Source organism: Salminus brasiliensis, chromosome 17 (assembly GCF_030463535.1).
Source record: "Salminus brasiliensis chromosome 17, fSalBra1.hap2, whole genome shotgun sequence".
In the NCBI taxonomy this organism is placed as follows: Eukaryota; Metazoa; Chordata; class Actinopteri; order Characiformes; family Bryconidae; genus Salminus; species Salminus brasiliensis.
Window position 1 is genome coordinate 23,414,644 of NC_132894.1, and position 20,296 is coordinate 23,434,939.

Genomic DNA, 20,296 nt, shown 5'->3' on the forward strand with positions numbered 1-20,296 from the left:
AGTGAGAAGTTAGAATGGTATGTTTACCTTTCCTCCCGTGTAATGTCTACTCCAACAGATGGAAGAGCAGTCAGCGTCTCTGAGATCAATGGCCAAAAGCGCTTCAAAATAATTTTCAAAGACATATATCCAGTTTGCACATAACTATAGGGATAGAAAGATGGAAAGAGAGAGTGGGGGTTGAGGGATATCTACAATACAGTCCAAGTATTTTTTAACAACCACAAGTATGACATTACTGAGATATGCTACCCAATTATGGACAGTCTAAGTGGTTGCTACTATGGTCATTTGCATCTCCCTTCACTCACCTCTCATATTTACTCTGCAGCAATTCTTCAATTTGAGGCAAGATGGTGTTACAGGTGTCCAGTTTCCAAAGTGATCTAAAAGTATCCATGTAGTTTTTATTCACATTAATATTTTGCATTTTGTAGATGCTTGAATATCTGCATTAGCACGCACAGAATAACATTTCATCAATGTGTATCTGAGGATGTGGATGTGTTTACTTACGGTTTGAGGTTGACAATGTTGAGGATGTCCACCACAATAGAGAGATCATTGATGGAAACAGCCGAGTCGAGTGATGTCTGCATTGTTTGAAGAAGTGCATGAGGTTTACAGTTAAAAACTTACATGCAAAAGTAACATAAGGCAAATTTTCAAAATATGTTTTATGTCTTCTTTTTTGTCTTCTTCGGTTTCTTCTTATTAGATTTCAAGCATGCAGTGTGGAGAACCCCACTGTTTTGATTCCAAACAATCCTGATTCGAAAGTGCATTTTTGCCATAGTAAATAAATAGCTAAAATTTTAACATAGGTCACATTTTTCTGAGCAAGAACCTCCAAGCCATAGAACCAGCAGCATGGTTTGATGCTATATGCTTTTTGAATCAATCCAGCTTACTTTTTTTAATTTATTTTTTTTATGTGTTCTACACAGGGTGCTGCCATATGCAGTATATAAAATCTATGAAATATAAAATGCCTGAAGCTCCAGAGGGATACAAGGCTGAATACTTTGGGGAATAAATGTGGGGTTCAAACATACAGTAAAACAGAGCACTGCACATTTTCTCTCAATGCAAAAGATCCACTTTCGCCCTGCCATTATACTCTGTCATACATGTTTAGTGCCCTCAGGGGTAAAAAGTGCCCCACAAATGCAGTCTGCACGCCAGTGTGTGTAACAGGCAGGACCTCCGTCCCCCTTGTCGGTTGACATAGGCCACTACTGCCGTATTGTCCGTCCACAAGAACATAATAGTTCATAATAATAACATAATAATTTTAAATAAGGGAGATAATATGTAAATTTATGAGAAAAGAAGGATGCTAATGACACGTGTGACGCAACGGGTCCAGCCTTAATCAGGCCACCCAGCGCTGAATAGACGCCCCAGTGGAATAACGTCTATAGCTATGGCAATCATTCCCAAAAGTCTGAGACACTCCCGGAATGGGATTGTGCTGTCCCTCCAAAACGCTTTGCAACTCTCTCCACAGACAGGTTTGCCCTAAAAGACATGAAATCCAGTGACAGACCCAGGTACAATATGTGCTAAGTCAGAATCAATACACTCTATGTTAAGTTGAAACCCCAGTTTCACAAGGTGCTCTATGAGCTGTCTTGTTTGTTCCCTTGCCTCCGATTCCAACTGCACTGCCATAAGCAAGTCATCTAAGCAAGTAGCAAGACGGCTGAACACAAACGCATGGCTCTCCATCCCCACTCCTCACTGTCTGCATTGCTACAGCCATTTAGCTGGTGTGCTAAATTGTGCCTTAGCAGTGCTTGTTCAGCAAAAGATGGTGTGGTGGCCAGTTTATCAACTAGCCGTATGCAGTTAACTAATGTGGTGGTTAGCTTAGCAGGGCCTGTTGGCTTACCTAAATGTGGAAAACCCAGGCTATGGTGACCACCCAAATAAATCCCCTTCTCAACATGAACGACGTATTAATTAATTCCCTATTAAATAAGTTTAGCCTAGGTGCCCTGTAGAACAGAGTGATAGAAAAGCTTCTGGAGTGAAGATTTTGCATGAGCAGATGATGCTGTGTCACCGTATTATATACAGGGGGTGGCATCATGAGCATCACAGCTGTCAGCCAGCCCATGGGCATAGTGAAAGAGTTTCTAAGGTATACACGAAAGGTATGCTGGGGGGGGGGGAAAGAAACAAAAAAAAACATTTTTAACAAGCCAACCTAGTTTGTTCACAAACTTTCCCTTTCCAGGTAAGTTTGTTTCCAGTAGAGGAAAATCAACAAAATCTGTATTTGAACAAGAAAAGTTTATTAGCCTTGGCTTTAAATAGTTTTGAACTGTTACCTTGATGTCACCACTAACCCAGACAGTCCGGACTGTGTCAAGGTTTTTGTGTCGGCTGGTCAGCATCACGCACATAGTTTCATGTCCTTTTCTGATCTGAGCCAGTGCCTCCTCATCTGCTTTGATGCTGGTCTTAACACTTTGTGTAGGCTATTGAACACAAACACACTCATTGAGCTTGTCTACTCACACAAGAAGACCAATATATAACACCACAGAATGTCAGTTTCAGAATACAGAATGTAAAAAAAATTCTATACATTAAACTGAACATTTCACTCACTGGTAAGAAATCCCCCACATTAAGGCCGACAAGCTTATTGCATGTGGAAGGAATAACAACCGGACTTGGTTTGACTTTAGATGTAGGTACAATATGTCTTGAGGGCAAAGCAAGAGATGCAGTTACCACAGAAATAGGACGTCCTGGAGATGATGCCACTACTGTGGGCTCCACTCTGAGAACAGGAGTGGAGGAGGCTTTTGGAGCCTTCAGCTACACATACAAATACAAACAAGAAAACACAAACCAAAATGATAAATCAAGAAAAAAAGTAATCTTGCACTCGAAATCTATATTCTTGAGCCACATACTTTGTCAGGTGCTGGAGTAATTATCTCTGCAGCTGGACAGGGCTTCACAGGATAGCACTCTAAAAGAGATTTAGGAACTTCTCTATAATTACTTTCATGAAACAGAAGTACACTGAATTAACTCATTCTCTTTAACCATGCATTAATATAAAAAAAGATACACGCACCTTCATCAAATGGTGCAGGAAAGGGTTCACTTCTTTTGGGAGGTGTGCGTACTGGAAAGAGCAAAAGAGATAAAGAGACACTGGGAGTGAGTGTGTTGAAAATAGACATACATGTCTACAGTGGTAATGTAAATGTATGTGTGTAATGTGTATGTCTCACATATGGCACTGTGAGGCTGAAAGATCTCTTTATAATCATCTGGGTTTGTAATTTCTGCATTACTCTCCTTGTCGTCATGCTCATCATCACTGCTTGGGCTACGCCTCTCCCCCTCTGGACTGCGCCTCTCTGCTTCTAAATGCTGTTTCATTCTACATACACACATGCAAACAATTAAAAAAAACATATCATCCAAGAAAAGCATATGACTGAAAGTGCTATTAAATTAAATAAAAGCATAAATAAATTAAAGTTCACAAGGTGCAAACTATTAAGCTTAATTACACTTCCAACACCAACCTTTAAAGGAATATCAAAGTCAAAGCCATCTTTATTGTCAAAACTGCAATATGTACAGAACATACACGGGATTGTGTTACTCTCAGACTCATTGTGCAACAATAAACATCAAACTTTTAAATAAACATGAAACATTAAATAACACTAAATAGCATTAAATGAACAAGCATAGAAATGGTATTTTACATTTTACAGTATTTACAGTTTTCGTGCATAGATAAGTAGAGGTCCCTGACATTGGCATCAAGTGGCATCTGCAGCAATGTAATTATAAAGTGTATGAATAAAATATACATATAGACGTCCCTGAAATTACATAAAAAGTGACATATGCAGCAGATTAAAAATCTGGGTATGGTATATATATATATATATATATATATATATATATATATATATATATATATATATATATATATATATACACACAGTAGTGCAAGATGGAGCTTAAACAATGTGCATAACCAGTCCTTAATAATGCAGAGTTCAGTACTGAGTTGTATGTTTGTGTGCAGGATCCAAAGTATGTATGTTCAAGGCAAGAAGAGAGTTGAGCATCCTGACTGCCTGGTCTGGACTGTCCCTCAGTGTGCAGGTTCTAGCCTGGAGACTCCGCAGTCTGTAGCATTTACATTTACATTTACATTTATGGCATTTAGCAGACGCTCTTATCCAGAGCGACTTACAAGGTTACTCGTATTACAGAGGTGGGCCAATGTAGTGTTAGGAGTCTTGCCCAGGGACTCTTATTGGTGTAGCGCAGCATAGTCACCCAGACCGGGAATCGAACCCTGGTCTCCCACATGGTGTTGTTGTAACGCAATGGTAGGTGGTGGTGTTATCTGTTGCACCACACCAACCAGCAGGTGCTACAGCAAGCTGTGTAGCAGGTGGGGAGGATCCCCCGCCATGCAGGGGGTTTCCGAGTAAGGTGAGTACTGTATATCATAAAGGGAGGGGAAAGAGGTGCAGACAATCTTCAGCTGCTCTCACAATGCACTGGATGCAGCAGGAGGTGCTATACCACACAGTGATTCAGCTGGTCAGGATGGTGTCGATGGCAGCTCGAGAAGGTAGAAGGTGCACATGATTGGGGATGGGGCTCTGGCTCTTCGCTGGTGAACTTTCCTGACCAGTGATGCTAAGTTGTTGCTCCAGGACAGGTCCCCTGAGACATGCACTCCCAGGAACTTGGTGCTGCTCACTCTCTCCAATATCGTTGACAGAGGAGCATGCTAGGAGTACACTTTACTAAAGTCCACAACAACCTCCTTTGTCTTCTCCACGTTCAGAGAGAGATTGTTGTCTGCACCACAGGGCCAGTTTGTTCACCTTGTCCCAGTAGTTTGTCTCATCATTGTTGCTAACCTACTGACCTACTGCAATTGTCTCATCTGCAAACTTGATGAAGATGTTGGAATTGTGCGACAGGATGCAGTCGTGTGTCAGCAAAGTGAATAGATAAGGGCTCCGTACACATCCTTGGAGGGGCCCCTGCGCTCAGTGGTGCTGGATGTTTTACTGACGACCCGTACTGCCTTTAGTCTCCCGGTCAGGAAGTCTAACAGCCAGTTGTACAATGAAGTGTTCAGACCCAGTCTGTTTGAGAATGAGCTGTTGTGGGATGACTGTGTTGAATGCCTAGCTGAACAGACTTGATGTGTTGCATGACTTCAAAGTGTACAAAGCACTTCATAAGAATGGGGGTGAGTCCACCAGATGGTAGTCATTGAGACTGAAGGGCGATGCCTTCTTTGGGATAGGGATAATGGTGGTGGCTTTGAAGCAGGTGGGGGCAACAGCCTGACTCAGCGACATGTTAAAAGATGTCCATAAAGACAGCAAGTTTCTCTGTGCAGTCCTTTAGCACCAGACCAGGTATGCGGTCAGGACCAGGGGCTTTCCGGGCGTTGATCTTGCTGAATGATCGCCTCACACTGACCACGGACAGTGTCAGCACCTGGTTGCCAGGAGGGGGTGCAGGTGTGCTGTTGTATGCTTCAAAACGATAAAAAAAAAAATTGTTCAGCTCGTTTAACATATAGCTGGTGCTTCTACAGGTTTGCTGGGGAGTCTGAAATTGTCTATATTCTTTACCACAAGCTCTGTGCATCTTTGCTGTTGCTGAAGTGATGAGCTACCATCCTAGAATACTGCTTCTTAGTCTTCCTGATGCCCCAGGACAGGTTGTTTCTAGCTGTCCTTAGGCCCATCTGATCTCCTGCTGTGAAGGCAGTGTTTCTGGCTTTCAGAAGACTGGACACGTGGCCCAAACAGTGATGGTCTTAGTTACAGTGGGGAAAAAAGTATTTAGTCAGTCACCAATTGTGCAAGTTCTCCCACTTAAAAAGATGAGAGAGGCCTGTAATTGACATCATAGGTAGACCTCAACTATGAGAGACAAAATGAGAAAAATCTGAAAATCACATTGTCTGATTTTTAAAGAATTTATTTGCAAATAATGGTGGAAAATAAGTATTTGGTCAGTAACAAAAGTTCATCTCAATACTTTGTTATATATCCTTTGTTGGCAATGACAGAGGTCAAACGTTTTCTGTAAGTCTTCACAAGGTTGGCACACACCGTTGCTGGTATGTTGGCCCATTCCTCCATGCAGATCTCCTCTAGAGCAGTGATGTTTTGGGGCTGTTGGCAGACAACACAGACTTTCAACTCCCTCCAAAGGTTTTCTATGGGGTTGAGATCTGGAGACTAGGCTAGGCCACTCCAGGACCTTGAAATGCTTCTTACGAAGCCACTCCTTTGTTGCCCTGGCAGTGTGCTTGGGATCATTGTCATGCTGAAAGACCCAGCCACGTTTCATCTTCAATGCCCTTGCTGATGGAAGAAGGTTTGCACTCAAAATCTCACAATACATGGCCCCATTCATTCTTTCATGTACACAGACCAGTTGTCCTAGTCTCTTTGCAGAGAAACAGCCCCAAAGCATGATGTTGCCACCCCCATGCTTCACAGTTGGCATGATGTTCTTTGGATGCAACTAAGCATTCACTCTCCTCCAAACACAACAAGTTGTGTTTTTACCAAACAGTTCTACTTTGGTTTCATCTGACCATAAGACATTCTCCCAATACTCTTCCGGAACATCCAAATGCTCTCTAGCAAACTTCAGACGCATCCGGATATGTACTGGCTTAAGCAGGGGAACACATCTGGCACTGCAAGTGTCCCTGGCGGCACAGTGTCAGTATACGGTAGCCTTTGTAACGTTGGTCCCAGCTTTCTGCAGGTCATTCACTAGGTCCCCCCGTGTGGTTCTGGGATTTTTGCTCATCGTTCTTGTGATCATTTTGACCCCACAGGCTGAGATCTTGCGTGGAGCCCCTGATCGAGGGAGATTAGTAGTGGTCTGGTAGGTCTCCCATTTTCTGATTATTTCCCCCACAGTATATTTCTTCACACCAAGCTGCTTGCCTACTGCAGATTCAGTCTTCCCAGCCTGGTGCAGGTGTACAATTTTGTTTCTGGTGTCCTTCGACAGCTCTTTTGTCTTCACCATAGTGAAGAGTTTGGAGTGTGACTGTTTGAGGTTGTGTGCAGCTGTCTTTTATACTGTTAACGAGTTCAAACAGGTGCCATTAATACAGGTAATGAGTGGAGGACAGAGAAGCCTCTTAAAGAAGTTGTTACAGGTCTGTGACAGCCAGAAATCTTGCTTGTTTGTAGGTGACCAAATACTTATTTTCCACCATTATTTGCAAATAAATTCTTTAAAAATCAGACAATACGATTTTCAGAATTTTGTTTCTCATTTTGTCTCTCATAGTTGAGGTCTACCTATGATGTTAATTACAGGCCTCTCTCATCTTTTTAAGTGGGAGAACTTGCACAATTGGTGACTGACTAAATACTTTTTTTCTCCACTGTATATCATCAATATCACTTGGTGATGTATGAACAGATAGTATGAGTACTCTTGGAGATCTGTGGTGTTGTTGGTAGCAGCTTCTTTGAACACATTCCAATCTGTATTGTTGAAACAGTCCTGAAGTGCCACTGAAGACCCTAAGTGATGCCAGGAGCAAACCAAACTAAATGTCTGAGGTTCAAATAAGACAGGCTCTTCCTAAATCCTCTCAACCCCCGCGACAATGTTCTAATCATTTAAGTAGTAATAATTGTGGGGGTGTCCTTACATTTCTCCTGTTCTATTTTTTCAGTTATATTACCTCAATACTAATCAATACTGTTCCAATGCAGATCTAATGTCCATATGCTTAAATAATGTATGATAGATTTTCATGGGGTATACTAATTGCTACACCTGACTGCATTTATCACACTACATTGGTAATGTATTGTTACACATTTAACAAAATCTAACAAATATTCCAAAATCTAAAAAAGGAAAAAGAAAAAGCACACTATTTGGCATTACAATACACTATATGTCCAGAGGTTTGTTAACAATTGGTTCTTCAGTCTTCTTCTGAATAAGAAGTTTGTTCCCCCTCTTTGCTGCAGTATTAGCTTTTTTTCTTTATATTTAGATTTTTAGAAAACTGTGGTAAGGACCTGATTGATCTCAACCACAGGAGAATTATTGATGTGGGATGATTAATTCTACTCTACTGTTCCACAGCCCAATGCACTAATTTAAGGTGTATTAGTAGTTATTGATTAGCAGTATATCGAATGACAGAAGTCCCACACTCGTAAACTTACTGGTTAAAAATACTTAAGTTTGGTTTACATTTTTTACTCAAGTAAAAGTCTAAAAGTACATAAAACATACATTTTTGTTTAATTTTGAAGCATGGTGTTGAATAATCAACAATAAACCATACAATCGAGAGTAAATAAAGTATGCCACAACCTCATAATTCTACATACAAATACATATTTAGCATACAAATACAATTTTTACATCAGCTTTCTAAAAATAAAATCATTTAGGTTGGGGAGTCGTAATTTGTCGTTGAGTGTCGATGGGAGATTTGATCTGTTTAGTTTATTATGTAAAATTCTATATTTACGTACTGGCCACAAGTAGAGGAACTGGTTGCAGTTCATGGAAAATTGATAAGAGCAGCTTTTAAAATCCCATTTCCCAGAAGCCCCAGTGCACCTATATTTACACCTATACATATGTGCCTCATACCTATGGGGTAATAGAGTTTAGCCTTCATGTAAAATAACCTCTAGTTGCTAAATTTCCAATTCTAGATTATTTTTCTTAGTTTTTTAGTGGTTCCACCACCATAATCAATGTATTCCTCTTATTTGTGTGTAACCACACACACACACAGACACACACACATACTGAAACATAGACTGTAAATGGTACTTGTCCTCAAGTGTTTAGCATTACATTGTTTCTTTTCCTTTTTATGTAATTTCTAGCTTGTGTATGTTTGACCAAATGAAGACACTTGTTCCATTGTCTAAAACAACAGGAAAAGACTGAGAGGTCAGAGTTAAAGTTCGAGTTGGCTTAAGAACAGAGCTCCAGGAGGAGAAGGGAAGCCTCAGCTGAGAAAAGGAACCAGTTATCTCCAACCACCGAAACTTTACTTGAGAAATAAGTATTCCATTTTCTTTTCTTTTTGTTGGTCTAGTTTTCTTTTTTTCTTTTTTTTTAGTTACCACATTAGCTCCATAGAGATTTAGTTAAATTTGTTAGAACCAGCCAAATGAACTTTTGAGCAAGCCTACATTAAATTGTGACATCCCGCCTAAGGAAGACTCCAATGCCAGGCGGTGCCCCATTTATTTTGGTCATAACTAATTGAACCAGCAATAATTTAGTAATATATTAATACAAATAATAATTCGGCAATTTAATAATAAATAAATCATTCTTGATTTGTTATTTGTTATAGAATCACTCTCCCTCCAATTTGCATGTCAAACTCAGCAAGCAATATCAATCAGACCAGCTGCCCACCCTCTTGCTACTGTTATCTGCCTAGCCACTATGTTGAAGTTTACATGGACTATTTGCAACCATTATTGCTATTATTATTACCACCATTACTTTTATTTTTTAATAAGTTATAATATATTCTGATATATCAGCACACCTGAGAAACAAAAAGAGCCCTTTGTGGAGGTATAGTGACTTATCAATCATTTCTAAGCAGTTTTGATCAGAGATTTCTGTGCAAATATGTGCACATCGTTTACACTACGCAGCCATTTTACAATGTTCATAAAACAGTACTTGGAGTCACACAATGCTGCCATGCCCTGTATAGGAACTGCCACACTGCACAATTCTTTAGGATAACCTCAAACCAAGCATCAAAACCTTACACACAACTATGTTTTTAACCAGGACAATGACCCCAAAACACATTAAAAAGTGTTGGTAAAAAATGGACAAAGCAGATTTCCATTAAGCTTTTGGAATGGCCAAAATCTGAACCTCAAAAATGGGGACTGCGCTGAGAAATCAACTTAACCAATTCTGCCAAAAGGTGCTTTGCAAGCCAACCTACAAGTTTCCGACCCGACAGAAAACAAACAAACTGCTATAATATATTGCCGTTAAATAAAAAGACTTAAGAAATGAGACCAATTTCTGTAAGTTACATGGGTTGGCATTCAGTGGTACACTAATTTGAACCTAAAAAACTAGGCTGGAGCAGTGAGGTTAAGGGGGTTTGGGTTTTAATAGAGTTAATGCCCAATTCCTATATAACCCATATATTTTTCCTTTTTCTTAGCGTTTTTTTTAACCATCCATCAAATTCTAAATTAGTGCAGTGCAAAGTGTAGGCATGAAGCCTTGCAGTCAATATAGTAAATGTTACCAAACATATAGCAATGTTTGGCAGCTGACTTGGCAGCTGACTTGGCAGCTGACTTAAAAATTACTTAAAAAAAAATCAAAAGTGCTGTTCCTCAAATATTTAGTTTTACAAACATCGGTTCAAACACACATTTCAGAAAGGAAATGTTTATTGGGCACTGAGCAGTGTCTACAACATAATGTCCTGTACTTCTCAGGTTAGGATTTTTTGTTTGTTTAAGGATATTTTCTGAAAGTATGCACAATGTTATTTGACATATTTGCAAAATGAGTTTAGTTTCCATGACTTCCATTACTAATTTATTGTTATGAGAACATTTTTTATTAAATTTTTGCCTAAATGTGTCCTGTATTGGTTTCAGGCATCATATTGGTGCATCACTAGTTAACTCTTGTTTCAGTTCTCAAGCTCTAGAACTACAACATTAAATTAATCTCCTTAATTGTTTTGGCTCTTCAACAGCCAACATCCATATCAAACGAATAGAAATGTTTGTGAGCTCAAATGTGAGCTTGAATAAAATGATTGTTTAGTGCTTTCTACAACTTTGTTTGAGAGTTAAAACATAAAATAACTTCATCTTGTGCATCCAAAGAAATGTGTTTGTTAATGCTATATATCATTAAGATGCTTTAGCCATAATGCAACTTATTCTCTACAGACAGTCTACAAAATGGTCTGTAATTGAATAGCTTTGCATATAATTGAATTCAACAATAACTACAGTCTGTATGGCTTGTCAGTTGTCTGTCTAAGGTTGGAGAATTGTAGCACTGTATTCTACTACTGCACTGGTTTGGTCAGAAATGACAACTTATACTGGTGTACTACAATCAACATGGCAGCAATTCCTTTGGGCTATTCACTGCTTTAGCTAACATTTACCTGTTCACTGTTCACCATGACTTATACTTCTTAAACTTAAACTTAAACTTCTCAAGATGGGTGGTGACCATGGCGGCCATTTTGAAGTTGTCCATTTTGGATCCAACTTTAGTTTTTTCAATGGGAAGAGGGTCTTGAAAAGTTTTCCCCCTCCCATATACTAATGTGCCTCAAACAGGAAGTTAAAATCACCAACCATTCCCATTTTATTTAGGCGTATCCATATAAATGGCCCACCCTGTATGTTCAGGGATGAACTCTCCACTACTGGTCCAACCTGAAGACATTTTAGTATGGGGGCTGCCACTTCAAATTCTTATGATCATTTTCACAAAAAATCATTGCATGTCAAGGCATGTACCCCAGGGCACCCTGTAGCTCACCGCTTAATGCACATTTTTCTTTATTTGTTTTTGTTTATATGTGCTTTTGTTAACAGTGCTTTGGCAGAAAAGGCTTACTGTCTAGACAATTTTCCTTAAATATAATTTCTGATTTTATAAAGTACTGTATGTTATATATGCACATGCTATTTATTCTAAATATTAATATGCTTAATGTCAATAAATGGATACATGGCTAACTTCATAAAGTTCACAAAATTCCAAGACATATTTTCTTACTTTGAAAAGGATGCATTTTTCTCAGGAAAGATGCCGCCATTTTATAAATAGCTATTACTTAATAATGCATGTGTCTTGCATGACTATTTACTGTTGGGTATGCATTTGTGCCCATTCTGATACGTACGTCTGTCTACTGCAGGAAGTGGTGGGTCTCTCATAATTACGCCGTAGTGTTGGTCCTTTGGAGATCGGTGCTGCAAGCAGCTCATCATCCTGAATCAGCCCTTGCATCACAGATCCTGATGTCTTCACTCGGCTGAGATCCACAACATATGAGCTGACATTCTTCTGGCTGCATGACACACCAATCTAATCAAAATAAATGAAGATCATTCTCTTTTGTTTGCATATTATTCAAACAGGTTTGATATTTTCAAAACATGTAAATTATATATCAGTTATACAGGTGTCAGGGTAAAGTTAAGGTGACTGAGAAAGCAATATTTCTTAACTTAATCATTTTATTTGTCAAATATGTTACACAAGAAAATTGTGCACATTTGTATGACAAATAGCATAGTAAACAGACTAGACATTAACACAGACTGTTCATAAGTATTCAAACTAAGGGTAAGATCAAAAATAGGAACAGGAAATTACTGCACAGAAGCATACAAAAACTAGCTAAAAAAAGAATGTAAATATGTACACAGACATGTATAAAGTACTAGAGACCTAGACTTGAGTAAAAGTACAAGTGCTCTATCAAAAAACTGAGTAGAACTGTTTTTTAAGTACAATCCTTAAGCAGAAGTACTAAAGCATTCCACATTTTTTGTACTTAAGTATTGCAAGTAGTTTATTCTAAAATGTACTACTTAAGTAAAAGTACTACATTAGTATTGCGTTATGTAGTTATTACAGAAAGTAGCCAAACTGAATATCATTGTTGATATTATTTCAAATGCTTATACTGTCACAAGTCCTTTGACTGTAGTGCAAGGACAGGAATGTATAAGACAGTACATGTACAAGGAGTCTTTAATTAACTCTCTAAACAAACTTGCTAAACAGAATTGACAGCAACATACCACATACAACTGTTTCATATGTGAGATGTGAGGCAAGTGAGGAGAGCACTTAAAACACTTTACAAAGAGTTTAACTCTTTGTAAACAAAACTATAACTAAAAGATCTCAGGCTATTGGGCCAAATACAAGTATTTAAAGGTGGTGAAGATTGTGTTTCTACTTGTGGTTCTTCCATCTCGGAATAAACCAACAAAGCTCTAGCATTAGTGTTCTCAATGCAGCAGCAGAGTGAAAGGAAGAACGTCAGAACGCACAGTCACAGCTTGATCGCTTGTTCAGCTCAATATAAGGGCGGCTTTATCAAACCCGGTGACAGTGCCATTTACCGCTCCGGTGGGGATAATGTGGGTTTGAAATTATTTGTACCATTTTTATAATTGTAACGAGTAACAATGCAGCCCAAAAAAAGTAAAAGTATTAAACTCATCCAAACTATGTAGTGAAGTAAAAGTGGAAGGAGGAATTTTAGTACTTAAGCACAGCAGTGAAGTAGTTCAACTTACTATACTATCTCTGTAAGTACATATACAGGTATAAGGACAAATAAAACCTATTATTTACAGTATATTGAATTATATGAAAACATTGTGCAATGGAACATTGAGGAGTTTTGGGTCACGGTAAGGGTGGGTATGAAGAAAGAACTTAGCTAAAACACATTCACGCTTGATTTTATTGCCATAATTCTTACTGAATAATTTAAAACATCAAATCTTATTTTACAACATACATAGAGTTTACAAATACTTTGATGACCGTAACATAAAAACTTAAAAGGATTAAAAAAGACATTTGAACAATTGTAAGTGTGAGTGCTGTAGCACCAACTGAAAGCCGATCTGGACCAAAATTTGAACACCTCATTAGTGTGTCAAGTGTTTAAAATTTTGAGATGATCAGACTAACTGCTGATGAGTTACAGCAATTATAAATTTGCAAGGACTGATTCATATAAAAATATGTTCAGTAAAAACTAGGCAGTGTTTTGGTGGCAGAAACCAGGTGTGCATCAGCGGCCATGTTTTTTTTTTTTTTTTTTTAAATATGACTCAGATACTGACCCAGGACAGCACATAGTAGCACCATGCAAATTTTCATGTCAATGAGACAACCTTCGGTTGCGTAACAGTTTTTTGCTAGTTACAGCGCAATGCAGTTTCACCAAACTACTCTACGTCTACAACCCACCCTAGGGTACATTCCTGTGATGTTTTAGAACAGATCAGTCAAAGCATTAAAGACTGAATTAGAGCTGTATATGCATGATGTGTTTGCTGCCTTTCAAACTTTGATGCAAACCAAACTGTTTAGAGTGCTGTTTAGAGTTGCTCACCAATGCTGCGTTTGTGCCAAAGGTCAGTTGCCCATTTTCCTCAGATGATAAGAGGAGGACGCATTTACACAAAGCAAACCAAGAGCTTTAAAAAAAAAAAAAAAAAAAAAAACTGTACATCAGCTCATTATGTGTTGGCTGCCCATCACAGAGGGTTGCCTGTTTCATCCCACTGCTTTTCCCAATGAACAGTGAAAACAATTTGTTTGGATCATAAAGCTAAAGCCTTTTAGGCCCTGAGTGACCTCAGTGTTGTGTAGTTACAGTTCCCACCCCCCCCTTTCTTTATTTGGAATCACATTGTGGAATCACACTGGCCAGTCTCGAGATCTCAACCCCATAGAAAACCTTTAGAGAGAGTTGAAAGTCCATGTTGCCCGCCGACAGCCCCAAAACATCACTGCTCTAGAGGAGATCTGCATGGAGGAATGGGCCAACATACCAGCAACGGTGTGTGCCAACCTTGTATTGAGATGAACTTTTGTTACTGACCAAATACTTATTTTCCACCATTATTTGCAAGTAAATTCTTTAAAAATCCGACAATGTGATTTTCTGATTTTTTATGAATGGTCTAATTTTTTTTTTTACTCTAATCATTCCAATTTGTGTATGTTTTTAAAATTCATTTTACCCCTAAGAACCATTTTTTTAAGCATCCCAAAGAACCGGCAAAGATACTTCCCCATTATCATATGTGGCAATGTAATCTTTTATATTCGTCCATAATTGCTGCCTCATTTGATTTAGAATACCTGTATTTAGCCTCCAGATAGTAGATGTTCTCCTACAACCTAGAATTAAATCAATAAAAACTGACTCTGGATAAATATTTTTTAACCATGAAAAAATAGTCAAGCCATGAAAAGAATATGTGGATGTGAAAAAAGGTATAGTCACCATTGTTCACTCCATGTATCTAAAAGTTCTTCCTCCCTCATCATTAATTTTATATTTATCATTTTCGGTCCTCCTGTGCAGTAAGGTTTTGATGTATCCAAGGTCAGGTTAAGTCTAACATTAAAATATCTCCCACAAATTAGGACTCCCTCTCTAGGAGTCTCTCTAATTAGTAGTTCACATTTTGTTTGCATCTGTAGTGGTTACATCAGACCTCTGGTGCAACGAGGAACAGTAGTACAATCAATCATTAACTAGTAACAAAGTAACAAAACAACAATTAAAAATGACTTTGAATTTTAAAGCCCCTCTATTAGCCTTGTGTGCTGGAATGTGAGTGTTGTGGAAAAATTACTTCCTCTTGGCAGTGAAAGGGGGCCCTTTTTAAAGCTGATATTTAGGGTCAAAAGTGATCATTAAGTGATGTTCCAATCTCATAGCTGTCCTTTATATGCCCTTAACAATATCCTCCTCACAAGTGTAACACACCTACTGAGAAGCAGGTTTTGTTAGTATTGTTATTTGTTTTTCTGTGAAATTTTAATAAGATAGATTATAACCATAGAGTGTTATGTCAATTCTGCCATTGAGCTCCAACTGCCTACAACAGCATTCCTGTCCGGACAACGCATTCTTTCTATTTTATGCAGAGGCACAAAGTGGGCACACTGGACAGGACTGTAATTCTTTCACTGCCATGTCTGTTTCTCCACTACATCTTTCTTGCCAGCCAGTTCAGAAAGCATACAAGAGTTGGCTACATCTTTGCCATAGTGAGATACCGAACAAATGTTGAAAGAGAATGTGGAGTTTTTTGAATAACCTCTCTGAAACAGGAGTGAGGTTTCTCACACCACACCCTTCCAATTCACTAAGGGAAGAGCATGCTAGGGAACAGAAGATGTATCACAGTGTTGTGTTTGGTCTGTCAGCTGGCACTCCCAGACACTGTGCCTTTGGTGCTTTTATGGTTGGTCACGAAGAAGTGTTTATTTCATTAAAATGATCAACACTTATTGACTTGACAGCTGTTTGGATCTTGATTACAACAAACTGCAGTTAATATTACATAACTTTCTGATCTTAAATCTCTACAGGAAGCATGCAATGTATATAATATTTTGTTGTTTTGTTGTTCCTTCCACTTGTTCATATGAGTGGCCACCACAGAGACAATATCTTTCTGATTTTTCTGAAAGTTTATTTATGAAATATTATGATAGTAAATTTGGGTCTGTAATTATAATAGAAGAATGTTTTTGTTTAGTTAAATAGCACAATGAAAAATATACATAAACAGAAATGCAGGGTATTGCTTTAGTGTTTCATATGGGTAGTGAGAGAGTGTGCAACGTATTTTCATGTAATACGGTGGCTTAATTTTGGCAATAAAATTCTGGAGATCCTATTAATTGGACAGATGAACGGAAGGACTGTTCCGGACAGACAGTCAGTAATGTAGAAAAATCAAGCAGCATTGGGGGTTTTTAAACTCCTATACAATGCACATGGTGAAAGGTTATGATGTTAGTAGTTTGAGGTGGATTTTAATTTGGTGATCATGAATCCCATTATGCCATTTTCTACCATGTTTATGTAGAAGGAAACCAATCTAAGGATAATCCTGCTTTAATACAGGTACTGTTGGCCACGTCAGTTCCATGTGCATGATGACAAAGGGCTTCTGATGCATTATAGTTCAAGTGTGAAAAATCAAGGCCTTTAAGTCAACTGTTCTCTATATACATTACAGTTTTTTCATGTATTTCAAATCATGTATTAAAAATTAAATGCATGTAAAGAGAACACTGACCATTTGACTGTTGCAGATTGCAAAGTCAGCCACTTTGCCCCAGCCTACATGTACCACATCAAAGCAGCGGTCTGGTTCCCAGCCATAAACTCGCAAAGTGTCCTCTGCGCCACTGTACAAACAGCTACCATCTGGACTAAACAACACACACCTAGAAGAAAAAAGAGAAGGAGAAGTAACTAACTTTCAAAAGCAAGAAAAATAATAGGAGATTTGGAGTACTAACCGGGCCTTCAGTAACAGTATTGAAAGTCATTCAAGTAACAATTTTAATTTAAGAAAATCAGTCTTCTGTTGTAGAAAAAAAAAGCTTTCTAAGCAATATAAAGCCTTGTCATAGCATTCCACATACAAAGCATAGTTGACCATTTTTAATTTAAATCTATTTTGTAATTGTTTTTAATTGTTCTTTTATTTGGTCAATGCTGGCTAAATATGCCCCAGTCCATGGCCCAGCCTTCCATGCACAGAACATGTTTTAACTCAAAGCATGAACATGGGTTAAAATGATATAGCTATGATAAGATATTTCATACATCCTAATAATAACTGATTACAAAAACAATAGGATACAGACAAACCTAGCACTGTAACCGTGAGCCATGACTGTCAGTGCAGGGCAGTAGGCCTCCAGGACCAGGGTTAAGAAATACTCGTCTATGCTAACAAGCTTGGCTGATAATGATCATTTCCATAAGACATAATGATAAAACACATTTTCTTTTTTATCATTTAAGCCTAACAAACGTGCAGCATGTAGACTGTAGCATGTTCACATTTAACTAGGCAGATGAAAGAAAGAAAGGAAAAAGTAGGCTACAGAAACAAAAAATCAAGATGCACTGAAAAAATTATTTTATAAGTGCACAAACAAGTAGGGCGCCATGAAAATCAATTAAAACTAAGATGCTGCTCCTAACTCTAACAATCTGTTAATAAAAAAACTTTTCTTCTATAAATGCTTATATAAGTACGAATATACAAGCAATGTAATACTGCATACCATTACACATGCCTACCTTACCGGTCCTGTTTCTCCTTCCGACGAGCCAATAATCTTAAATTTCTCCAGATCCCACAGCTTTACCGTTCTACCAAACAAAAAAGTAAAAACAAGTTACAAAACCTCTGCAACTTTGAATAAAGAAGTGGCATCACAAAGTCAAAGGTATGTGGGGCAAAATTCCATATTAAGGTTGGCATAATTTGCTATGCAAGAAGCCATAAAGTATCGACATACCAGACCTCCATCTTTCACTCTATTCACAAAGGTGGACAAATATCAGGTGAACATGGCTGGTTCTGGTATAATATAATTTGAGAGAGGTCATGAATAACACACCAGAAGGCTGTTTAATATCCATGTCAGTTGTGTAGACAATATCAAGTGTGACTGTGTGTGAGTGGGGAAAAGCAATGCATAGTCATATAGCAATAAGTGGAATTAATATGAACATTTAGGTCTCCAACAAGCAGTACCCCGGAAAAGAATAAAAAAAAAACAAGTTAAGGGGTTTAAGCAGAGATTAAGTTAATTAATTAAAAAATTAATTTAATTTAAACTGGAGCAGTGCTGATTATCTTGAGGGAAATAAATGTAAAACGTTAAAGTTTCTAAAAGACTATTTGTACAGACAGACAAAATGCCCATGACACTTTTATTCCCTGGGTTTAAAAATATTTTAGAGAGGAAGCTAGCAAGTGCTACAATAAAAGCTATCCTTAGCTTGCAGAGGAATCATTCAGAGTAGCTGAAGGTAGCTGAAAGTTATCCTTGTTAAATTTTATTATTAATTAAATTCTTGTAACAGATGCCAAATCAATTGATCATTAATGTGAAATAGAATTTGTTTTGCAGGAGCATCAACGTTTTTTTCTATTATTTGCTTTTAGACTTTTAGACTTTTTTTTTTAGTTAAAAATGACGACATTATGGTTTTAACCAGAAAGCTGGACACTTGAGACTAAGAACATAAGTCTTACTTTATTGCTAATTTTAGCTTCATTCTGGCAACTTTAAATGATCTTGGATCACAACAGGTTAACAGCAGGTTGTTAACAGTTTTCAATAGGGGTGCATGCCTTCTCTATTTGAAGCAGTATTATCCGATAACCATATCAAAGTTAGAGCCAACCATGGATGCCAGTTGTGTAAAGTTCTTGTTGGTATAGGAACTACCTGCTTATGTAGACATTCTGTTTACCCTAACAAATGACAAAATACAGATAACCGGCATATGTGCTAGCCCATTAATAGCTTATACAGATGGTACCGTTGTGTCTGCAGGGAAATTTAGAAGAATTGTTGACCCCAACAATCCTGCGCTCCTTATAGCACCTTTAGTAAACAGGCAACCTTGGTGTTTAACTTGCTCATGGAAACATCTCAAAAGTTAAATGGCAATGTGACTTTTCCCTGCAATGATAATAGGATGGTTTTAATAATTCTCTAGGGGAGCATGGGTGACCTACTCTCAATAGCCCCCCTGATCAAAAACAGGATTCAGCTTTTTCAGCCTACTAATTTTCAAGACTTCCTTTGTTGACAATACGCAATCCTCTTCTTGCACTGCTCCAATTATTACAGTACTTGCCTAAGAAAGTTCATCTGAGGTGTGTGATGTGTTACAATAATGCCACCCTTTACAGAAACTTTCTTGATCTCCTTTGTGGAGTTTGAGAGAGTGTACAATGTGAATTAAATAATTGTTTTGCTGCATTTAGGACACAAATCATTCAACTGAAGAATGGTTAAAGTTACACTAGTTTTAGAATGGCCTTTGACCAAACATTAAACATTAACCTTAATCGAATAGAAATGTTGTGGAAGAAACCCAAGCAAGCAGTTCATGACAGAAAACACACCATCACAAGGAGTTGAAGCTGTTGAAGCCATTTTTCTCTAATAATAAATGACAAAAAATAATTTGATTGAGCTTGAACTTGAATGAACGTTGAAGTTTGTGGGTCTTCAATCTGCGTTTGAAGACAGTGAGTGACTCTGCCGTTCGGACACCCAGGGGAAGCTCGTTCCACCACTTTGGTGCCAGGACAGATAAAAGTCTGGACGCTTGTCTTCCGTGGATTTTGAGGGATGGCGGGTCAAGCCGAGCCATACTTGAAGCTTGAAGGGCTCTTGGTGCAGATCGGCTTTTGACCACTGCCATCAAGTACGGAGGGGCTGGTCTTGTGCCGCTGCATTTTGGATAAGTTGCAGGGGCCTGATGGTGCGCAGAGGGAGACCAGCCAGAAGAGAGTTGCAGCAGTCAAGTCTTGAAGTGACGAGAGACTGAACATGCACCTGGGCGGCCTCTCTAGAGAGGAAGGGTCGAATTCTCCGGATGTTGTACAGGAGAAATCTACAACCGAGTTAC

General features: G+C 38.3%; 1 protein-coding gene across 4 annotated transcripts in view; it reads right to left on the reverse strand.

The window, feature by feature from the left end:
- The window catches only part of katnb1 (katanin p80 (WD repeat containing) subunit B 1), a 43,735-nt gene that overhangs the window by 4,542 nt on the left and 18,897 nt on the right, over window positions 1-20,296 (reverse strand). For 3 of the 4 annotated variants that reach the window (XM_072659991.1, XM_072659989.1, XM_072659990.1), the window contains exons 9-19: window positions 17,942-18,013; window positions 16,923-17,073; window positions 11,969-12,153; window positions 3,258-3,409; window positions 3,098-3,148; window positions 2,931-2,989; window positions 2,620-2,832; window positions 2,337-2,486; window positions 517-593; window positions 312-386; window positions 28-144 (exon numbers count right to left, since the gene is read on the reverse strand). In XM_072659991.1, coding sequence (XP_072516092.1) covers window positions 28-144; window positions 312-386; window positions 517-593; window positions 2,337-2,486; window positions 2,620-2,832; window positions 2,931-2,989; window positions 3,098-3,148; window positions 3,258-3,409; window positions 11,969-12,153; window positions 16,923-17,073; window positions 17,942-18,013 — 1,302 coding nt within the window. The remainder of the gene's footprint in view (window positions 1-27; window positions 145-311; window positions 387-516; window positions 594-2,336; window positions 2,487-2,619; window positions 2,833-2,930; window positions 2,990-3,097; window positions 3,149-3,257; window positions 3,410-11,968; window positions 12,154-16,922; window positions 17,074-17,941; window positions 18,014-20,296) is intronic. The other variant, XM_072659992.1, reaches the window with a different exon arrangement.